The following is a 17,615-nucleotide window of genomic DNA, read 5'->3' on the forward strand; positions in this document are numbered from 1 at the left end:
TATTTTTCCTTTTCTTCCTTAAAACAAAAGTTGGAAGCAACTTGTAAAGAAATTGTAAGGAAAATGTGTGTTGTACACTTGTATTACAAATGGCGAGTAACTATGGATTCTATGCGGTTTTGTAAAACAAAGATTTCCTTTAACATAAAACTGGAACATATACAAAGACTCTACTTGGGTTTCAAGACATTCAATATAATAATGACAAACAAAACAAAAATCGAGAAAAGAACTTAAAGGTGTTATAGTTAGTAAAACAATAAGGGAATGAGTGAAAGTGTTTTGTGGTGTTTTTTTTTCTAAGTTAAATTTAAAATTTTTTAAAACTATTAGCTGTAGTTTTATAAATTCTGTTATTGTTTTCGTTTCTGTTTATATGTATAATTTTTCACATTGAACTTATCACTGACATTTCATCTTTGACATGAATTTCTTTAGACTAATGATTTTTAATAGAATTTGGGTCATCATTAATAAATTGCTTTAGATGCCAATGCCAAAATATAAGAAACTTCTTAAAGATAAGAGATACTTGATTATAAACTAACTGCAGATGACAGCAACTTGTTAAAAGAATTGCCAGAAGTAGTAGATGTCATCAGGATTTTTGACAACAACAAATGCTGACAAATCAAATAATAGATTATTAGGAGTACAGTAACTTGATAAAATTTCACCCTCTAGATCTGATTAAGACTATAGATTAAATTATACTTGCAGCTATAGACCAGTCTATAGTTGAGACTATAGAACAGTCTATACTTGAGCTATAGAATAGTCTCTAGTTAAGAATATATGACAGTCTGTAGTTGAGACTATAGACTAGTCTGTAGTGGAGACTATATACCAATCCGTAGTTGAGACTATAGATCAATATATAGTTGAAATTTCAGACTTGTCTACAGTTGAGACTATACTTAATACCACAGTCTCAACTATAGATTAGTCTATAGTTCAGACTATAGATCGGTTAAGAAATTATTACATTTTAAATCATTTATTTATTTACCATAAAAATCTAGTTTTCATTCTTTATTCGAATAAATATCACAAACACAATATCTTACATTAAACTTAAGAGACCGAATAGATATGCTATATATTCAACTTTACCAAGGACATGATTTCTTCATGAAAGTAGTGTTGTTAGTTGTTGTAGTTATTGCACTTTGACTTTTGCTAGATTTTTGTTTGTTCATCTAAACTTTTGCTCTAAATTAAATGCACTATTTCGTATAATATATTTGTACTACAATTGTATTCAGTGCAGCAGTCGGCAAAGTAGGGAGGATAATAATACACCAGACTATAATCTACACTATGGAATAGAAAATGGACTAAACTATAGACTAGACTATATACTAGACAAAATACTAAGCTCTAGACTAGACTATAGACTAGACTTTAGACAAGACTATAGACAAGACTATACCCTAAACTATAGCCTAGACTATAGACTAGATAATAGAATAGACTATAAACTAGACTATAGACTACACTACACTAAACTATAGACTAGACTATAGACTAGACTATAGACTAGACTATAGACTAGACTATAGACTAGACTATAGACTAGACTATAGACTAGACTATAGACTAGACTATAGACTAGACTATAGACTAGACTATAGACTAGACTATAGACTAGACTATAGACTAGACTATAGACTAGACTATAGACTAGACTATAAACTAGACTATAGACTAGACTATAGACTAGACTATAGACTAGACTATAGACTAGACTATAGACTAGACTATAGACTAGACTATAGACTATACTATAGACTAGACTATAGACTAGACTATAGACTAGACTATAGACTAGACTATAGACTATAGACTAGACTATAGACTAGACTATAGACTAGACTATAGACTAGACTATAGACTAGACTATAGACTAGACTATAGACTAGACTATAGACTAGACTATAGACTAGACTAAAGACTAGACTAAAGACTAGGCTATAGACTAGACTATAGACTAGACTATAGACTAGACTATAGACTAGACTATAGACTAGACTATAGACTAGACTATAGACTAGACTATAGACTAGACTATAGACTAGACTATAGACTAGACTATAGACTAGACTATAGACTAGACTATAGACTAGACTAAAGACTAGACTAAAGACTAGACTATAGACTAGACTATAGACTAGACTATAGACTAGACTATAGACTAGACTATAGACTAGACTATAGACTAGACTATAGACTAGACTATAGACTAGACTATAGACTAGACTATAGACTAGACTATAGACTAGACTAAAGACTAGACTATAGACTAGACTATAGACTAGACTATAGACTAGACTATAGACTAGACTATAGACTATACTATAGACTAGACTATAGACTAGACTATAGACTAGACTATAGACTAGACTATAGACTAGACTATAGACTAGACTATAGACTAGACTATAGACTAGACTATAGACTAGACTATAGACTAGACTATAGACTAGACTATAGACTAGACTATAGACTAGACTATAGACTAGACTATAGACTAGACTATAGACTAGACTATAGACTAGACTATAGACTAGACTATAGACTAGACTATAGACTAGACTAAAGACTAGACTAAAGACTAGACTATACTAGACTATAGACTAGACTATAGACTAGACTATAGACTAGACTATAGACTAGACTATAGACTAGACTATAGACTAGACTATAGACTAGACTATAGACTAGACTATAGACTAGACTATAGACTAGACTATAGACTAGACTATAGACTAGACTATAGACTAGACTAAAGACTAGACTAAAGACTAGACTATAGACTAGACTATAGACTAGACTATAGACTAGACTATAGACTAGACTATAGACTAGACTATAGACTAGACTATAGACTAGACTATAGACTAGACTATAGACTAGACTATAGACTAGACTATAGACTAGACTATAGACTAGACTAAAGACTAGACTAAAGACTAGACTATAGACTAGACTATAGACTAGACTATAGACTAGACTATAGACTAGACTATAGACTAGACTATAGACTAGACTATAGACTAGACTAGACTAGACTATAGACTAGACTATAGACTAGACTATAGACTAAACTATAGACTAGACTATAGACTAGACTATAGACTAGACTATAGACTAGCCTATAGACTAGACTATAGACTAGACTATAGACTAGACTATAGACTAGACTATAGACTAGACTATAGACTAGACTAAAGACTAGACTAAAGACTAGACTATAGACTAGACTATAGACTAGACTATAGACTAGACTATAGACTAGACTATAGACTAGACTATAGACTAGACTATAGACTAGACTATAGACTAGACTATAGACTAGACTATAGACTAGACTATAGACTAGACTATAGACTAGACTAAAGACTAGACTAAAGACTAGACTAGACTAGAGATAGACTAGACTAGACTAGATAGACTAGACTAGACTAGACTATAGACTAGACTATAGACTAGACTAGACTATAGACTATACTATAGACTAGACTATAGACTAGACTATAGACTAGACTATAGACTAGACTATAGACTAGACTATAGACTAGACTATAGACTAGACTATAGACTAGACTATAGACTATAGACTAGACTATAGACTAGACTATAGACTAGACTATAGACTAGACTATAGACTAGACTATAGACTAGACTATAGACTAGACTATAGACTAGACTATAGACTAGACTATAGACTAGACTATAGACTAGACTATAGACTAGACTATAGACTAGACTATAGACTAGACTATAGACTAGACTATAGACTAGACTATAGACTAGACTATAGACTAGACTAAAGACTAGACTAAAGACTAGACTATAGACTAGACTATAGACTAGACTATAGACTAGACTATAGACTAGACTATAGACTAGACTATAGACTAGACTATAGACTAGACTATAGACTAGACTATAGACTAGACTATAGACTAGACTATAGACTAGACTATAGACTAGACTAAAGACTAGACTAAAGACTAGACTATAGACTAGACTATAGACTAGACTATAGACTAGACTATAGACTAGACTATAGACTATACTAGACTAGACTGACTAGACTATAGACTAGACTATAGACTAGACTATAGACTAGACTATAGACTAGACTATAGACTAGACTATAGACTAGACTATAGACTAGCCTATAGACTAGACTATAGACTAGACTATAGACTAGACTATAGACTAGACTATAGACTAGACTATAGACTAGACTATAGACTAGACTATAGACTAGACTATAGACTAGACTATAGACTAGACTATAGACTAGACTATAGACTAGACTATAGACTAGACTATAGACTAGACTATAGACTAGACTATAGACTAGACTATAGACTAGACTATAGACTAGACTATAGACTAGACTATAGACTAGACTATAGACTAGACTATAGACTAGACTATAGACTAGACTATAGACTAGACTATAGACTAGACTATAGACTAGACTATAGACTAGACTATAGACTAGACTATAGACTAGACTATAGACTAGACTATAGACTAGACTAAAGACTAGACTATAGACTAGACTACAGACTAGACTATAGACTAGACTATAGACTAGACTATAGACTAGACTATAGACTAGACTATAGACTAGACTATAGACTAGACTATAGACTAGACTATAGACTAGACTATAGACTATACTATAGACTAGACTATAGACTAGACTATAGACTAGACTATAGACTAGACTATAGACTAGACTATAGACTAGACTATAGACTAGACTAGACTATAGACTAGACTAGACTAGACTAGACTATAGACTAGACTAGACTATAGACTAGACTAGACTATAGACCAGACTAGACTATAGACCAGACTATAGACTAGACTATAGACTAGACTACAGACTAGACTATAGACTAGACTATAGACTAGACTATAGACTAGACTATAGACTAGACTATAGACTAGACTATAGACTAGACTATAGACTAGACTATAGACTAGACTATAGACTAGACTATAGACTAGACTATAGACTAGACTATAGACTAGACTATAGACTAGACTATAGACTAGACTATAGACTAGACTATGGACTAGACTATAGACTAGACTATAGACTAGACTATAGACTAGACTATAGACTAGACTATAGACTAGACTATAGACTAGACTATAGACTAGACTATAGACTAGACTATACTAGACTATAGACTAGACTATAGACTAGACTATAGACTAGACTATAGACTAGACTATAGACTAGACTATCGACTAGACTATAGACTAGACTAGACTATAGACTAGACTATAGACTAGACTATAGACTAGACTATAGACTAGACTATAGACTAGATCATAGACTAGACTATAGACTAGACTATAGACTAGACTATAGACTAGACTATAGACTAGACTATAGACTAGACTATAGACTAGACTATAGACTAGACTATAGACTAGACTATAGACTAGACTATAGACTAGACTATAGACTAGACTATAGACTAGACTATAGACTAGACTATAGACTAGACTATAGACTAGACTATAGACTAGACTATAGACTAGACTATAGACTATAGACTAGACTATAGACTAAACTATAGACTAGACTATAGACTAGACTATAGACTAGACTATAGACTAGACTATAGACTAGACTATAGACTAGACTATAGACTAGACTATAGACTAGACTATAGACTAGACTATAGACTAGACTATAGACTAGACTATAGACTAGACTATAGACTAGTCTATAGACTAGACTATAGACTAGTCTATAGACTAGACTATAGACTAGACTATAGACTAGACTATAGACTAGACTGTAGACTATAGACTAGACTGTAGGCTATAGACTAGACTGTAGACTATATAGACTAGACTATAGAAAAGACTATAAACTAGACTATAGACTAGACTATAGACTAGACTCTAGACGACACTATAGACTAGACTATAGGCTAGACAATAGACTAGACTATAGACTAGACTATAGGCTAGCCAATAGACTAGACTATAGACTAGACTATAGACTAGACTGTAGACTAGACTATAGACTGAACTATAGACCAGACTATAGACTAGACTATAGACTAGACTATAGACTAGACTATAGACTAGACTATAGACTAGACTATAGACTAGAATATAGACTAGACTTTAGACTAGACTATAGACAAGACTATAGACTAGACTATAGACTATAGTCTAGTCTATAGTCTAGTCTAGACTAGACTATAGACTAGACTATAGACTAGACTATAGACTAGACTATAGACTAGACTATAGACTAGACTATAGACTAGACTATAGACTAGACCATAGACTAGACTATAGACTAGACTATAGACTAGACTATAGACTAGACTATAGACTAGACTATAGACTAGACTATAGACTAGACTATAGACTAGACTATAGACTAGACTATAGACTAGACTATAGACTAGACTATAGACTAGACTATAGACTAGACTATAGACTAGACTATAGACTAGACTTTAGACTAGACTATAGACTAGACTATAGACTAGACTATAGACTAGACTATAGACTAGACTATAGACTAGACTATAGACTAGACTATAGACTAGACTATAGACTAGACTATAGACTAGACTATAGACTAGACTATAGACTAGACTATAGACTAGACTATAGACTAGACTATAAACTAGACTATAGACTAGACTATAGACTAGACTATAGACTAGACTATAGACTAGACTATAGACTAGACTATAGACTAGACTATAGACTAGACTATAGACTATAGTCTGGACTATTGAATATACTATAGAGTACACCATAGGCTGGACTTTAGAGTAGACTATGGAGTAAACTATAGAATAGACTACAGTGTAAACTATAGACTAGTCTTTAGACTAGACTATAGTTAGTAAATTTTTATATAATTTTTCATAATTTCTCTCTTATATATTAAAAAAATTATTCCTTTCACATAAATTTCTAGTATATTGTAAACTTTTTATTTTAGCACAGTATTTTATTAATTGCAATGTCCTTTACAAAATTTTCCCCAATTTAGATTTGAGAACCATGTACCATTTTATAAAGGAAATCTTCCATTCATTTATTTTACATTGATTTAATTAAAAAAAATCCAAACCGTTTTTGTCATTAAATATAAATAAAATGGAGCAAAAATAAACAAACAAAAAAAAACTCAAGTTAACCATTATTTCTTGAGTTCAATAGGTCATAGACAACAACAGCAACCGATGCAATGTAATCAAGAGTGTAGGCGAAGAAGAAGGGAAGTGAGTAGTGATGGGAGAAAGAATAAAAAATGTCAACAGCAAAATAAATAATGGCAACCATTTGCATTGTGTGGCCTCAAACTGGTGTTGATTACTGCAAATGAAAAACAAAGGTACGAAGATGAGAGCAATGAGTCAATAAGGATGCCAATGTAAAGGGCTTCATAAGAGGAAGAAATTCAAGCAGTTTATAAATAGGGAAATTCTAAAATAAATTGGCAAAGAAAATCAATTAAATTTAAGAGAAACTTTAATTTAAATTTATATCAAATACTTTAGAAATATAAAGAAAAACTCCAGCATTGTTAACCCTTTCCTTACACATTTTAAAAATCTGCTAAAAACAAAAAAACTATCATAATCAGACTTCCACTGATGACGTTAAGCATTAACTATATAGAATAATATTGCATCGCAAAACTGGGTCAATCTCAAACACAAAAAACACACATAAGTTTTTGCTTTTTGTCATATTATTTGTTTGAAGTAACTTTAATGCAAATTTTGCAAAAAGAAATTTTAAGAACAAATAGTACTATATAGTGCCCGACAACTAACAAAAACAAATAATATAAATTTAACATTTTGTATTAAAAAAGGAAATGGAAAAAAACAGAATGCAAATTTTCTACAAGCAAAGTACTTTTTATTTTTGCAAAATAATCAGAAAATACTATATTCTGGAAAGAATTTATTGTGGAAAGCGATTAAAGTTAAAGATTAATAAATAAAATCGTAGCAATTGGAATGAAAATAATCTTCAAGGCTTTGCTGACACTCAAATGGCTTTTGGACTGCTCGATAGTCTAACCTACAGTATGGTCTATAGTATAACATATAGCCTACTCTATAGTCTAACCTATAGACTAGTCTATAATCTGGTCTAGTATATAGTCTAGTCTGTAGTCTAGTCTATATTCTAGTCTGTAGTCTAGTCTATAGTCTAGTCTGTAGTCTAGTCTATTGGACAGTCTAAAGTTTACTCTATAGTTTAGTATATAGTATAGTATAGTATAAAGTTCAGTCTATAGTCTAGTCTATAGTCAAGTCTATAGTCTAGTCTATAGTCAAGTCTATAGTCTAGTCTATAGTCTAGTCTATAGTCTAGTCTATAGTCTAGTCTATAGTCTAGTCTATAGTCCAGTCTATAGTCTAGTCTATAGTCAAGTCTATAGTCTAGTCTATAGTCAAGTCTATAGTCTAGTCTATAGTCAAGTCTATAGTCTCTTCTATAGTCAAGTCTATAGTCTAGTCTATAGTCTAGTCTATAGTCTAGTCTATAGTCTAGTCTATAGCCAAGTCTATAGTCTAGTCTATAGTCTAGTCTATAGTCTAGTCTATAGTCTAGTCTATAGTCTAGTCTATAGTCTAGTCTATAGTCGAGTCTATAGTCTAGTCTATAGTCAAGTCTATAGTCTAGTCTATAGTCAAGTCTATAGTATAGTCTATAGTCAAGTCTATAGTCTAGTCTATAGTCTAGTCTATAGTCTAGTCTATAGTCAAGTCTATAGTCTAGTCTATAGTCTAGTCTATAGTCTAGTCTATAGTCTAGTCTATAGTCTAGTCTATAGTCCAGTCTATAGTCTAGTCTATAGTCTAGTCTATAGTCTAGTCTATAGTCTAGTCTATAGTCTAGTCTATAGTCTAGTCTATAGTCTAGTCTATAGTCTAGTCTATAGTCTAGTCTATAGTCTAGTCTATAGTCTAGTCTATAGTCTAGTCTATAGTCTAGTCTATAGTCTAGTCTATAGAGTCTATAGTCTAGTCTATAGTCTAGTCTATAGTCGTCTATAGTCTAGTCTATAGTCTAGTCTATAGTCTAGTCTATAGTCTAGTCTATAGTCTAGTCTATAGTCTAGTCTATAGTCTAGTCTATAGTCTAGTCTATAGTCTAGTCTATAGTCTAGTCTATAGTCTAGTCTATAGTCTAGTCTATAGTCTAGTCTATAGTCTAGTCTATAGTCTAGTCTATAGTCTAGTCTATAGTCTAGTCTATAGTCTAGTCTATAGTCTAGTCTATAGTCTAGTCTATAGTCTAGTCTATATAGTCTAGTCTATAGTCTAGTCTATAGTCTAGTCTATAGTCTAGTCTATAGTCTAGTCTATAGTCTAGTCTATAGTCTAGTCTATAGTCTAGTCTATAGTCTAGTCTAGAGTCTAGTCTAGTCTATAGTCTAGTCTATAGTCTAGTCTATCGTCTAGTCTATAGTCTATAGTCTATAGTCTAGTATAGTCTAGTCTATCGTCTATAGTTAGTCTAGTCTAGTCTAGTAGTATAGTCGTCTATAGTCTAGTATAGTCTAGTCTAGTATAGTCTATAGTCTAGTCTATAGTCTAGTCTATAGTCTAGTCTATAGTCTAGTCTATAGTCTAGTCTATAGTCTAGTCTATAGTCTAGTCTATAGTCTAGTCTATAGTCTAGTCCATAGTCTAGTCTATAGTCTAGTCTATAGTCTAGTCTATAGTCTAGTCTATAGTCTAGTCTATAGTCTAGTCTATAGTCTAGTCTATAGTCTAGTCCATAGTCTAGTCTAGTCTAAAGTCTAGTCTATAGTCTAGTCTATAGTCTAGTCTATAGTCTAGTCTATAGTCTAGTCTATAGTCTAGTCTATAGTCTAGTCTATAGTCTAGTCCTAGTCTATAGTCTAGTAGTCTAGTCTATAGTCTAGTCTATAGTCTAGTCTATAGTCTAGTCTATAGTCTAGTCTATAGTCTAGTCTAGTCTAGTCTAGTAGTCTAGTCTAGTAAGTCTAGTCTATAGTCTAGTCTATAGTCTAGTCTATAGTCTAGTCTATAGTCTAGTCTATAGTCTAGTCTATAGTCTAGTCCATAGTCTAGTCTAGTCTAAAGTCTAGTCTATAGTCTAGTCTATACACTAGTCTATAGTCTAGTCTTTAGTCCCGTCTATGGTATGGTAAATAAAAGTGTTTTTCAAATAAATAGTACTTTGCTAATTAACCTTTATACTACACAATGTATAACCTGAATCAGTATAAATATTAATAAAACTTTTTGTAATTTTCCCCTTTTCAAGTGTGCTAGTTTGTTGATATTATTTTTTCTACATTCTTATTATTCTAGGGCTTCCTGGAAGATCATCCTTGCACCAATACACCACCCGATACAATGTATGCACTGTTATGGTCAATGTGTGCGGTATTTGGTATTGTTTTTGTGCTTCTGGGTAAGTAAAATAATACTTGAAATAAAATAATGAAAAAAAAAAAATAGAACCCATTGAGCCAACAAAAACTGTTTTAGGTAACAGTTTCTTGTAATAAGTTAAACTACATAGTCAAAAGCTTAAACCTAAGATTAATAAAATTTAGACAGATAAATTAACTTTTAATGAAAGATCTAGTTGGCATTACTGTTTTTAGTAATTTTCTTTTAATAGTGATGCCATACTTTCTTAGCATAGCTTCAGATATTTACTTCTTTCGTAATGATATTTAAGTTTAACCAAAAGTTATTTATAGATTAAGTTTAATAGTATTACTATATCTGAAAAATTAGTCTTTTATACTCCCTTTACAGCAGTGTTTAAACGCATATTTGTATATACATATGTCTGCATGTTTGTATACACGTTGTCACCTATATAGAACTCACCTAAGCATACTCTTTCCTACTTGAATGTACGTAATTTAGCACATATTACATACTTAGTTCAACTATTATATAATAAATATATAAAAATCGCCTGAAGGCCGTTTCTTGACACGTTTACCACACACCACCATCAACAACATGATAACACTGAAAGATATTAAAGTGTTTATATCAGTCAAACAAAATTTAATGTTCCTAGTCGATAGTTGAACTTATCTGTAGTCTAGCTCTGGAATAGTCTTTAGCCTAGTGGATAGTGTAGTCTGGTCTATAGTCTAGTCTATTGTCTAGTCTATAGTCTAGTCTATTGTCTAGTCTATAGTCTGGCCTATAGTCTGGTCTATAGACTGATCTATAGTCTGGTCTATAGACTGGTCTATAGTCTGGTCTATAGACTGGTCTATAGTCTAGTCTATAGTCTAGTCTATAGTCTAGTCTATAGGCTAGTCTATAGTCTAGTCTATAGTCTAGTCTATAGCCTAGTCTATAGTCTAGTCTATAGTCTAGTCTATAGTCTAGTCTATAGTCTAGTCTAAAGTCTAGTCTAAAGTCTAGTCTAAGCCTCGTCTATAGTCTAGCTATAGTCTAGTCTATAGTCTAAGTCTAGTTATAGTCTAGTCTATAGTCTAGTCTATAGTCTAGTCTAGTCTATAGTCTAGTCATAGTCTATAGTAGTCTAGTCTATAGTCTAGTCTATAGTCTAGTCTTAGTCTAGTCTATAGTCTAGTCTATAGTCTAGTCTATAGTCTAGTCTATAGTCTAGTCCTATAGTCTAGTCTATAGTCTAGTCTATAGTCTAGTCTATAGGTCTAGTCTATAGTCTAGTTCTATAGTCTAGTCTATAGTCTAGTCTATAGTCTAGTCTATAGTCTAGTCTATAGTCTAGTCTATAGTCTAGTCTATAGTCTAGTCTATAGTCTAGTCTATAGTCTAGTCTATAGTCTAGTCTATAGTCTAGTCTATAGTCTAGTCTATAGTCTAGTCTATAGTCTAGTCTATAGTCTAGTCTATAGTCTAGTCTATAGTCTAGTCTATAGTCTAGTCTATAGTCTAGTCTATAGTCTAGTCTATAGTCTAGTCTATAGTCTAGTCTATAGTCTAGTCTATAGTCTAGTCTATAGTCTAGTCTATAGTCTAGTCTATAGTCTAGTCTATAGTCTAGTCTATAGTCTAGATTAGATATATAGTCTAGTCTATAGTCTAGTCTATAGTCTAGTCTATAGTCTAGTCTATAGTCTAGTCTATAGTCTAGTCTATAGTCTCGTCTATAGTCTAGTCTAAGTCTAGTCTATAGTCTAGTCTATAGTCTAGTCTATCGTCTAGTCTATAGTCTAGTTCTATAGTCTAGTCTATAGTCTAGTCTATAGTCTAGTCTATAGTCTAGTCTATAGTCTAGTCTATAGTCAGTCTATAGTCTAGTCTATAGTCTAGTCTATAGTCTAGTCTATAGTCTGTCTATTGTCTAGTCTATTGTCTAGTCTATAGTCTAGTCAAGTCTAGTCTATAGTCTAGTCTATAGTCTAGTCTATAGTCTAGTCTATAGTCTAGTCTATAGTCTAGTCTATAGTCTAGTCTATAGTCTAGTCTATAGTCTAGTCTATAGTCTAGTGGATAGTTTAGTCTGTAGTCTATACTAGACTATAGACTAGACTATAGACTAGACTATAGACTAGACTATAGACTAGACTATAGACTAGACTATAGACTAGACTATAGACTAGACTATAGACTAGACTATAGACTAGACTATAGACTAGACTATAGACTAGACTATAGACTAGACTATATAGTCTAATCTAGTCTATAGACTAGACTATAGACTAGACTATAGACTAGACTATAGACTAGACTATAGACTAGACTATAGACTAGACTATAGTCTAGTCTATAGTCTAGTCTATAGTCTAGTCTATAGTCTAGTCTATAGTCTAGTCTATAGTCTAGTCTATAGTCTAGTCTATAGTCTAGTCTATAGTCTAGTCTATAGTCTAGTCTATAGTCTAGTCTATAGTCTAGTCTATAGTCTAGTCTATAGTCTAGTCTATAGTCTAGTCTATAGTCTAGTCTATAGACTAGATTAGACATATAGTAGTCTAAGTCTAGTCTATATCTAGTCTATAGTCTAGTCTATAGTCTAGTCTATAGTCTAGTCTATAGTCTAGTCTATAGTCTAGTCTATAGTCTAGTCTATAGTCTAGTCTATAGTCTAGTCTATAGTCTAGTCTATAGTCTAGTCTATAGTCTAGTCTATAGTCTAGTCTATAGTCTAGTCTATAGTCTAGTCTATAGTCTAGTCTATAGTCTAGTCTATAGTCTAGTCTATAGTCTAGTCTATAGTCTAGTCTATAGTCTAGTCTATAGTCTAGTCCTTGTCTATCTAGTCTAGTCTATAGTCTAGTCTATAGTCTAGTCTATAGTCTAGTCTATGTCTAGTCTATAGTCTAGTCTATAGTCTAGTCTATAGTTTAGTCTATAGTCTAGTCTATAGTCTAGTCTATAGTCTAGTCTATAGTCTAGTCTATAGTCTAGTCTAGTCTATAGTCTAGTCTATAGTTCTAGTCTATAGTCCTAGTCTATAGTCTAGTCTATAGTCTAGTCTATTAGTCTAGTCTAAATAAAATACAGAATTCAGAAAAATCTAATCCACCAACATTATGATTTTGTTAACTAAATTAATGTTTTTGTTTCTCTTTTAGGTTATCGCTGTTTAAGGGCTGTGGGCTTTTTAACTGGAGCCTTTATTGGAATTAAAGCGGTGTCAATGCTACGCATTAACGTTACCGGTTATTTGGGTGAACCGGCCGATGCCTGCTCTTCTTTGGTGGGTGGTTTAATAGGTGCTGTTTTGGGTTCCACATATCCGGTGGCCACATTTTTTATAAGTGCTTTTGCCGGCGTCATAATAGCCGGGGCAGCTATGGCGGTTTGTGTTGCCACTATGCCGGATAATGAATTTGGTGTAAGTTGTTTCTCAGATATGTATAAAACTATATTTTAATTTTGTCGTTTTTCCCCTTAGCAAGCTGAAATCACTGTGGCCTTAATTGGTGGCGCCATCATATGCTCCGTGCTCACCTTGTGTAGTGCTAAATATGTTACCATATTAACTACCAGTGTTGTGGGTTCAGCCATGATTATCTGTTCAATTGATTTCTTTTTACATGGACTTATGCTGACTAAATGGGTGAGTTTAAAATGTTCCTACAAATTTCTAAAATTTCTAAATTACACTCTTCGCTAGATTTTCAACATGAAACCCCATCCAAATCCACCTGCCTGCTATGGTGGTATACTGATATTTGCCTGGCCGGTTAGTATTTTAATCGGTTTAATGATACAAAGTTTCATCACTGCCTGGGGTATCGATCATCGTAAGAGAGTGTTTCAAAAACGTCACCAACAGCTGCAGCGTATGCAGTCGCGACCTCGTGAAACACGCGAGGAAGCCAGACAACGTAAATTTCGTTACCTTTATCAAGTACGCACAGCTAGGGGAGATATTATATCACAGGTGGGTTTAAATTTAAAACCATTTTAAACTATGAACCAAAAACTAGACTATTAACTAGACTATAGACTAGACTATAGACTAAACTAATAACTAGACTACAGACTGGACTAAGACTAGTCCATAGACTAGACTATAGGCTAGACTATAGACTAGACTATACACTAGACTATAGACTATACTAGAATATAGACTAGACTATTAACTAGACTACAGACTGGACTAAAGACTAGTCCATAGACTAGACTATAGGCTAGACTATAGACTAGACTATACACTAGATATAGACTATACTAGAATATAGACTAGACTATAGATTAGACTATAGACTAGAATAAACTAGACTATAGACTAGACTATAGACTAGACTATAGACTAGACTATAGACTAGACTATAGACTAGACTATAGACTAGACTATAGACTAGACTATAGACTAGACTATAGACTAGACTATAGACTAGACTATAGACTAGACTATAGACTAGACTATAGACTAGACTATAGACTAGACTATAGACTAGACTATAGACTAGACTATAGACTAGACTATAGACTAGACTATAGACTAGACTATAGACTAGACTATAGACTAGACTATAGACTAGACTATAGACTAGACTATAGACTAGACTATAGACTAGACTATAGACTAGACTATAGACTAGACTAAGACTAGACTATAGACTAGACTATAGACTAGACTATAGACTAGACTATAGACTAGACTATAGACTAGACTATAGACTAGACTATAGACTAGACTATAGACTAGACTATAGACTAGACTATAGACTAGACTATAGACTAGACTAGATAGACTAGACTAGACTATAGACTGACTATAGACTAGACTATAGACTAGACTATAGACTAGACTATAGACTAGACTATAGACTAGACTATAGACTAGACTATAGACTAGACTATAGACTAGACTATAGACTAGACTATAGACTAGACTATAGACTAGACTATAGACTAGACTATAGACTAGACTATAGACTAGACTATAGACTAGACTATAGACTAGACTATAGACTAGACTATAGACTAGACTATAGACTAGACTATAGACTAGACTATAGACTAGACTATAGACTAGACTATAGACTAGACTATAGACTAGACTATAGACTAGACTATAGACTAGACTATAGACTAGACTATAGACTAGACTATAGATAGACTAGACTATAGACTAGACTATAGACTAGACTATAGACTAGACTATAGACTAGAGATAGACTAGACTATAGACTAGACTAAACTAGACTATAGACTAGATTATAGACTAGACTATAGACTAAACTATAGACTTAACTATATACTAGACTATAGACTAGACTATAGACTAGACTGTAGACTAGACTATAGACTAGACTATAGACTAGACTATAGACTAGACTATAGACTAGACTATAGACTAGACTATAGACTAGACTATAGACTAGACTATAGAGTAGACTATAGACTAGACTATAGACTAGACTATAGACTAGACTATAGACTAGACTATAGACTAGACTATAGACTAGACTATAGACTAGACTATAGAGTAGACTATAGACTAGACTATAGACTAGACTATAGACTAGACTGTAGACTAGACTATAGACTAGACTATAGACTAGACTATAGACTAGACTATAGACTAGACTATAGACTAGACTATAGACTAGACTATAGACTAGACTATAGACTAGACTATAGACTAGACTATAGACTAGACTATAGACTAGACTATAGACTAGACTATAGACTAGACTATAGACTAGACTATAGACTAGACTATAGACTAGACTATAAACTAGACTATAGACTAGATTATAGACTAGACTATAGACTAAACTATAGACTTAACTATATACTAGACTATAGACTAGACTATAGACTAGACTATAGACTAGATAGACTAGACTATAGACTAGACTATAGACTAGATAAGACTAGACTATAGACTAGACTATAGACTAGACTATAGACTAGACTATAGACTAGACTATAGACTAGACTATAGACTAGACTATAGACTAGACTATAGACTAGACTATAGACTAGACTATAGACTAGACTATAGACTAGACTATAGACTAGACTATAGACTAGACTATAGACTAGACTATAGACTAGACTATAGACTAGACTATAGACTAGACTATAGACTACACTATAGACTAGACTATAGACTAGACTATAGACTAGACTATAGACTAGACTATAGACTAGACTATAGACTAGACTATAGACTAGACTATAGACTAGACTATAGACTAGACTATAGACTAGACTATAGGCTATAGAGTTTGTAGACTAGTCTTTATATAAAACAATTTTATTAATTTTTATTATGTTTCTTTTTTTTGCAGAATTTTGTTTCAGCTTTACAAAAACGTATCCAATTAAGTGGCACCGAAACACCCTCAGAACGTCTCGCTCTCAAAACTAGTTCCAACGAACGTAATACCTTTCGCAGTGATCGCACACATTGCACCACCATACCACCCGATTCGGATATGTTGATAAAATTGAAATTGTACGTGATATAGCATAACACTCGGTGTATAATGATATGTAAAGAAAACCAAATATAAAAAAAAGACACAAAAATAATTGATGAAATTTCATGTGTAAGTAAGTACTAAACTGTATTTAAAAACCAAACTTTGCATATACCTATTTATAAAAAAAAAAAAAAAAAAATGAAAAAAAAAACTAAAAAAAAAAAAATTTATGCAAGCTTAAGCTTGTCTGTTAAAAACACACTTGAAAATAAATAAATTTGAAATTTGAACAAGAAATTACAACAGCTTTAATATTGGTTTCCTGTAGAGAAACTTAAAAAATATAATAAATTAAAAAAAATAAACGCTAAAGTTAATTTTTCTAAAATAAAAATAAAATTTTCATTAATTTTTACTACAAGTGATTACGCTACTAAGCGATTTTTGTTAAGTTTCTTTTTCTTTAATTTCTATTTTTATTATTACTATTTTTTAAAAAAATAATTTAATTTTAAATTAAATAATTTTTTATAAAAAAAAAACATTTTTACTAAACAAAAGTAAAGTTAAACATATTCCTAATTTATAAACAGGGATTAAATTTAATTTTTTTATTAAGTCCTTCTTAATAATTATAATAAAACATTATAAAAACAAAATTATTTAAAGCAAAACCAAGAATTTAAATCTAAAAAAA

At 32.2% G+C, this 17,615-nt stretch overlaps 1 protein-coding gene across 1 annotated transcript in view; it reads left to right on the forward strand.

Annotated features, from left to right (window-relative positions):
* The window catches only part of LOC119606417 (transmembrane protein 198), a 23,547-nt gene extending 6,554 nt beyond the window's left edge, over positions 1–16,993 (forward strand). The window contains 6 exon segments of the mRNA XM_037959929.1: positions 10,377–10,479; positions 13,604–13,866; positions 13,927–14,091; positions 14,149–14,418; positions 16,784–16,931; positions 16,934–16,993. Coding sequence (XP_037815857.1) covers positions 10,377–10,479; positions 13,604–13,866; positions 13,927–14,091; positions 14,149–14,418; positions 16,784–16,931; positions 16,934–16,968 — 984 coding nt within the window. The 3' untranslated portion in view covers positions 16,969–16,993.
* The last annotated feature ends 622 nt before the right edge of the window (positions 16,994–17,615 follow it).

The sequence above is a fragment of the Lucilia sericata genome, unplaced genomic scaffold (genome assembly GCF_015586225.1).
Source record: "Lucilia sericata isolate MDLA Ls3-8-SP2 unplaced genomic scaffold, ASM1558622v1 Contig000583F_arrow, whole genome shotgun sequence".
Taxonomy (NCBI): Eukaryota; Metazoa; Arthropoda; class Insecta; order Diptera; family Calliphoridae; genus Lucilia; species Lucilia sericata.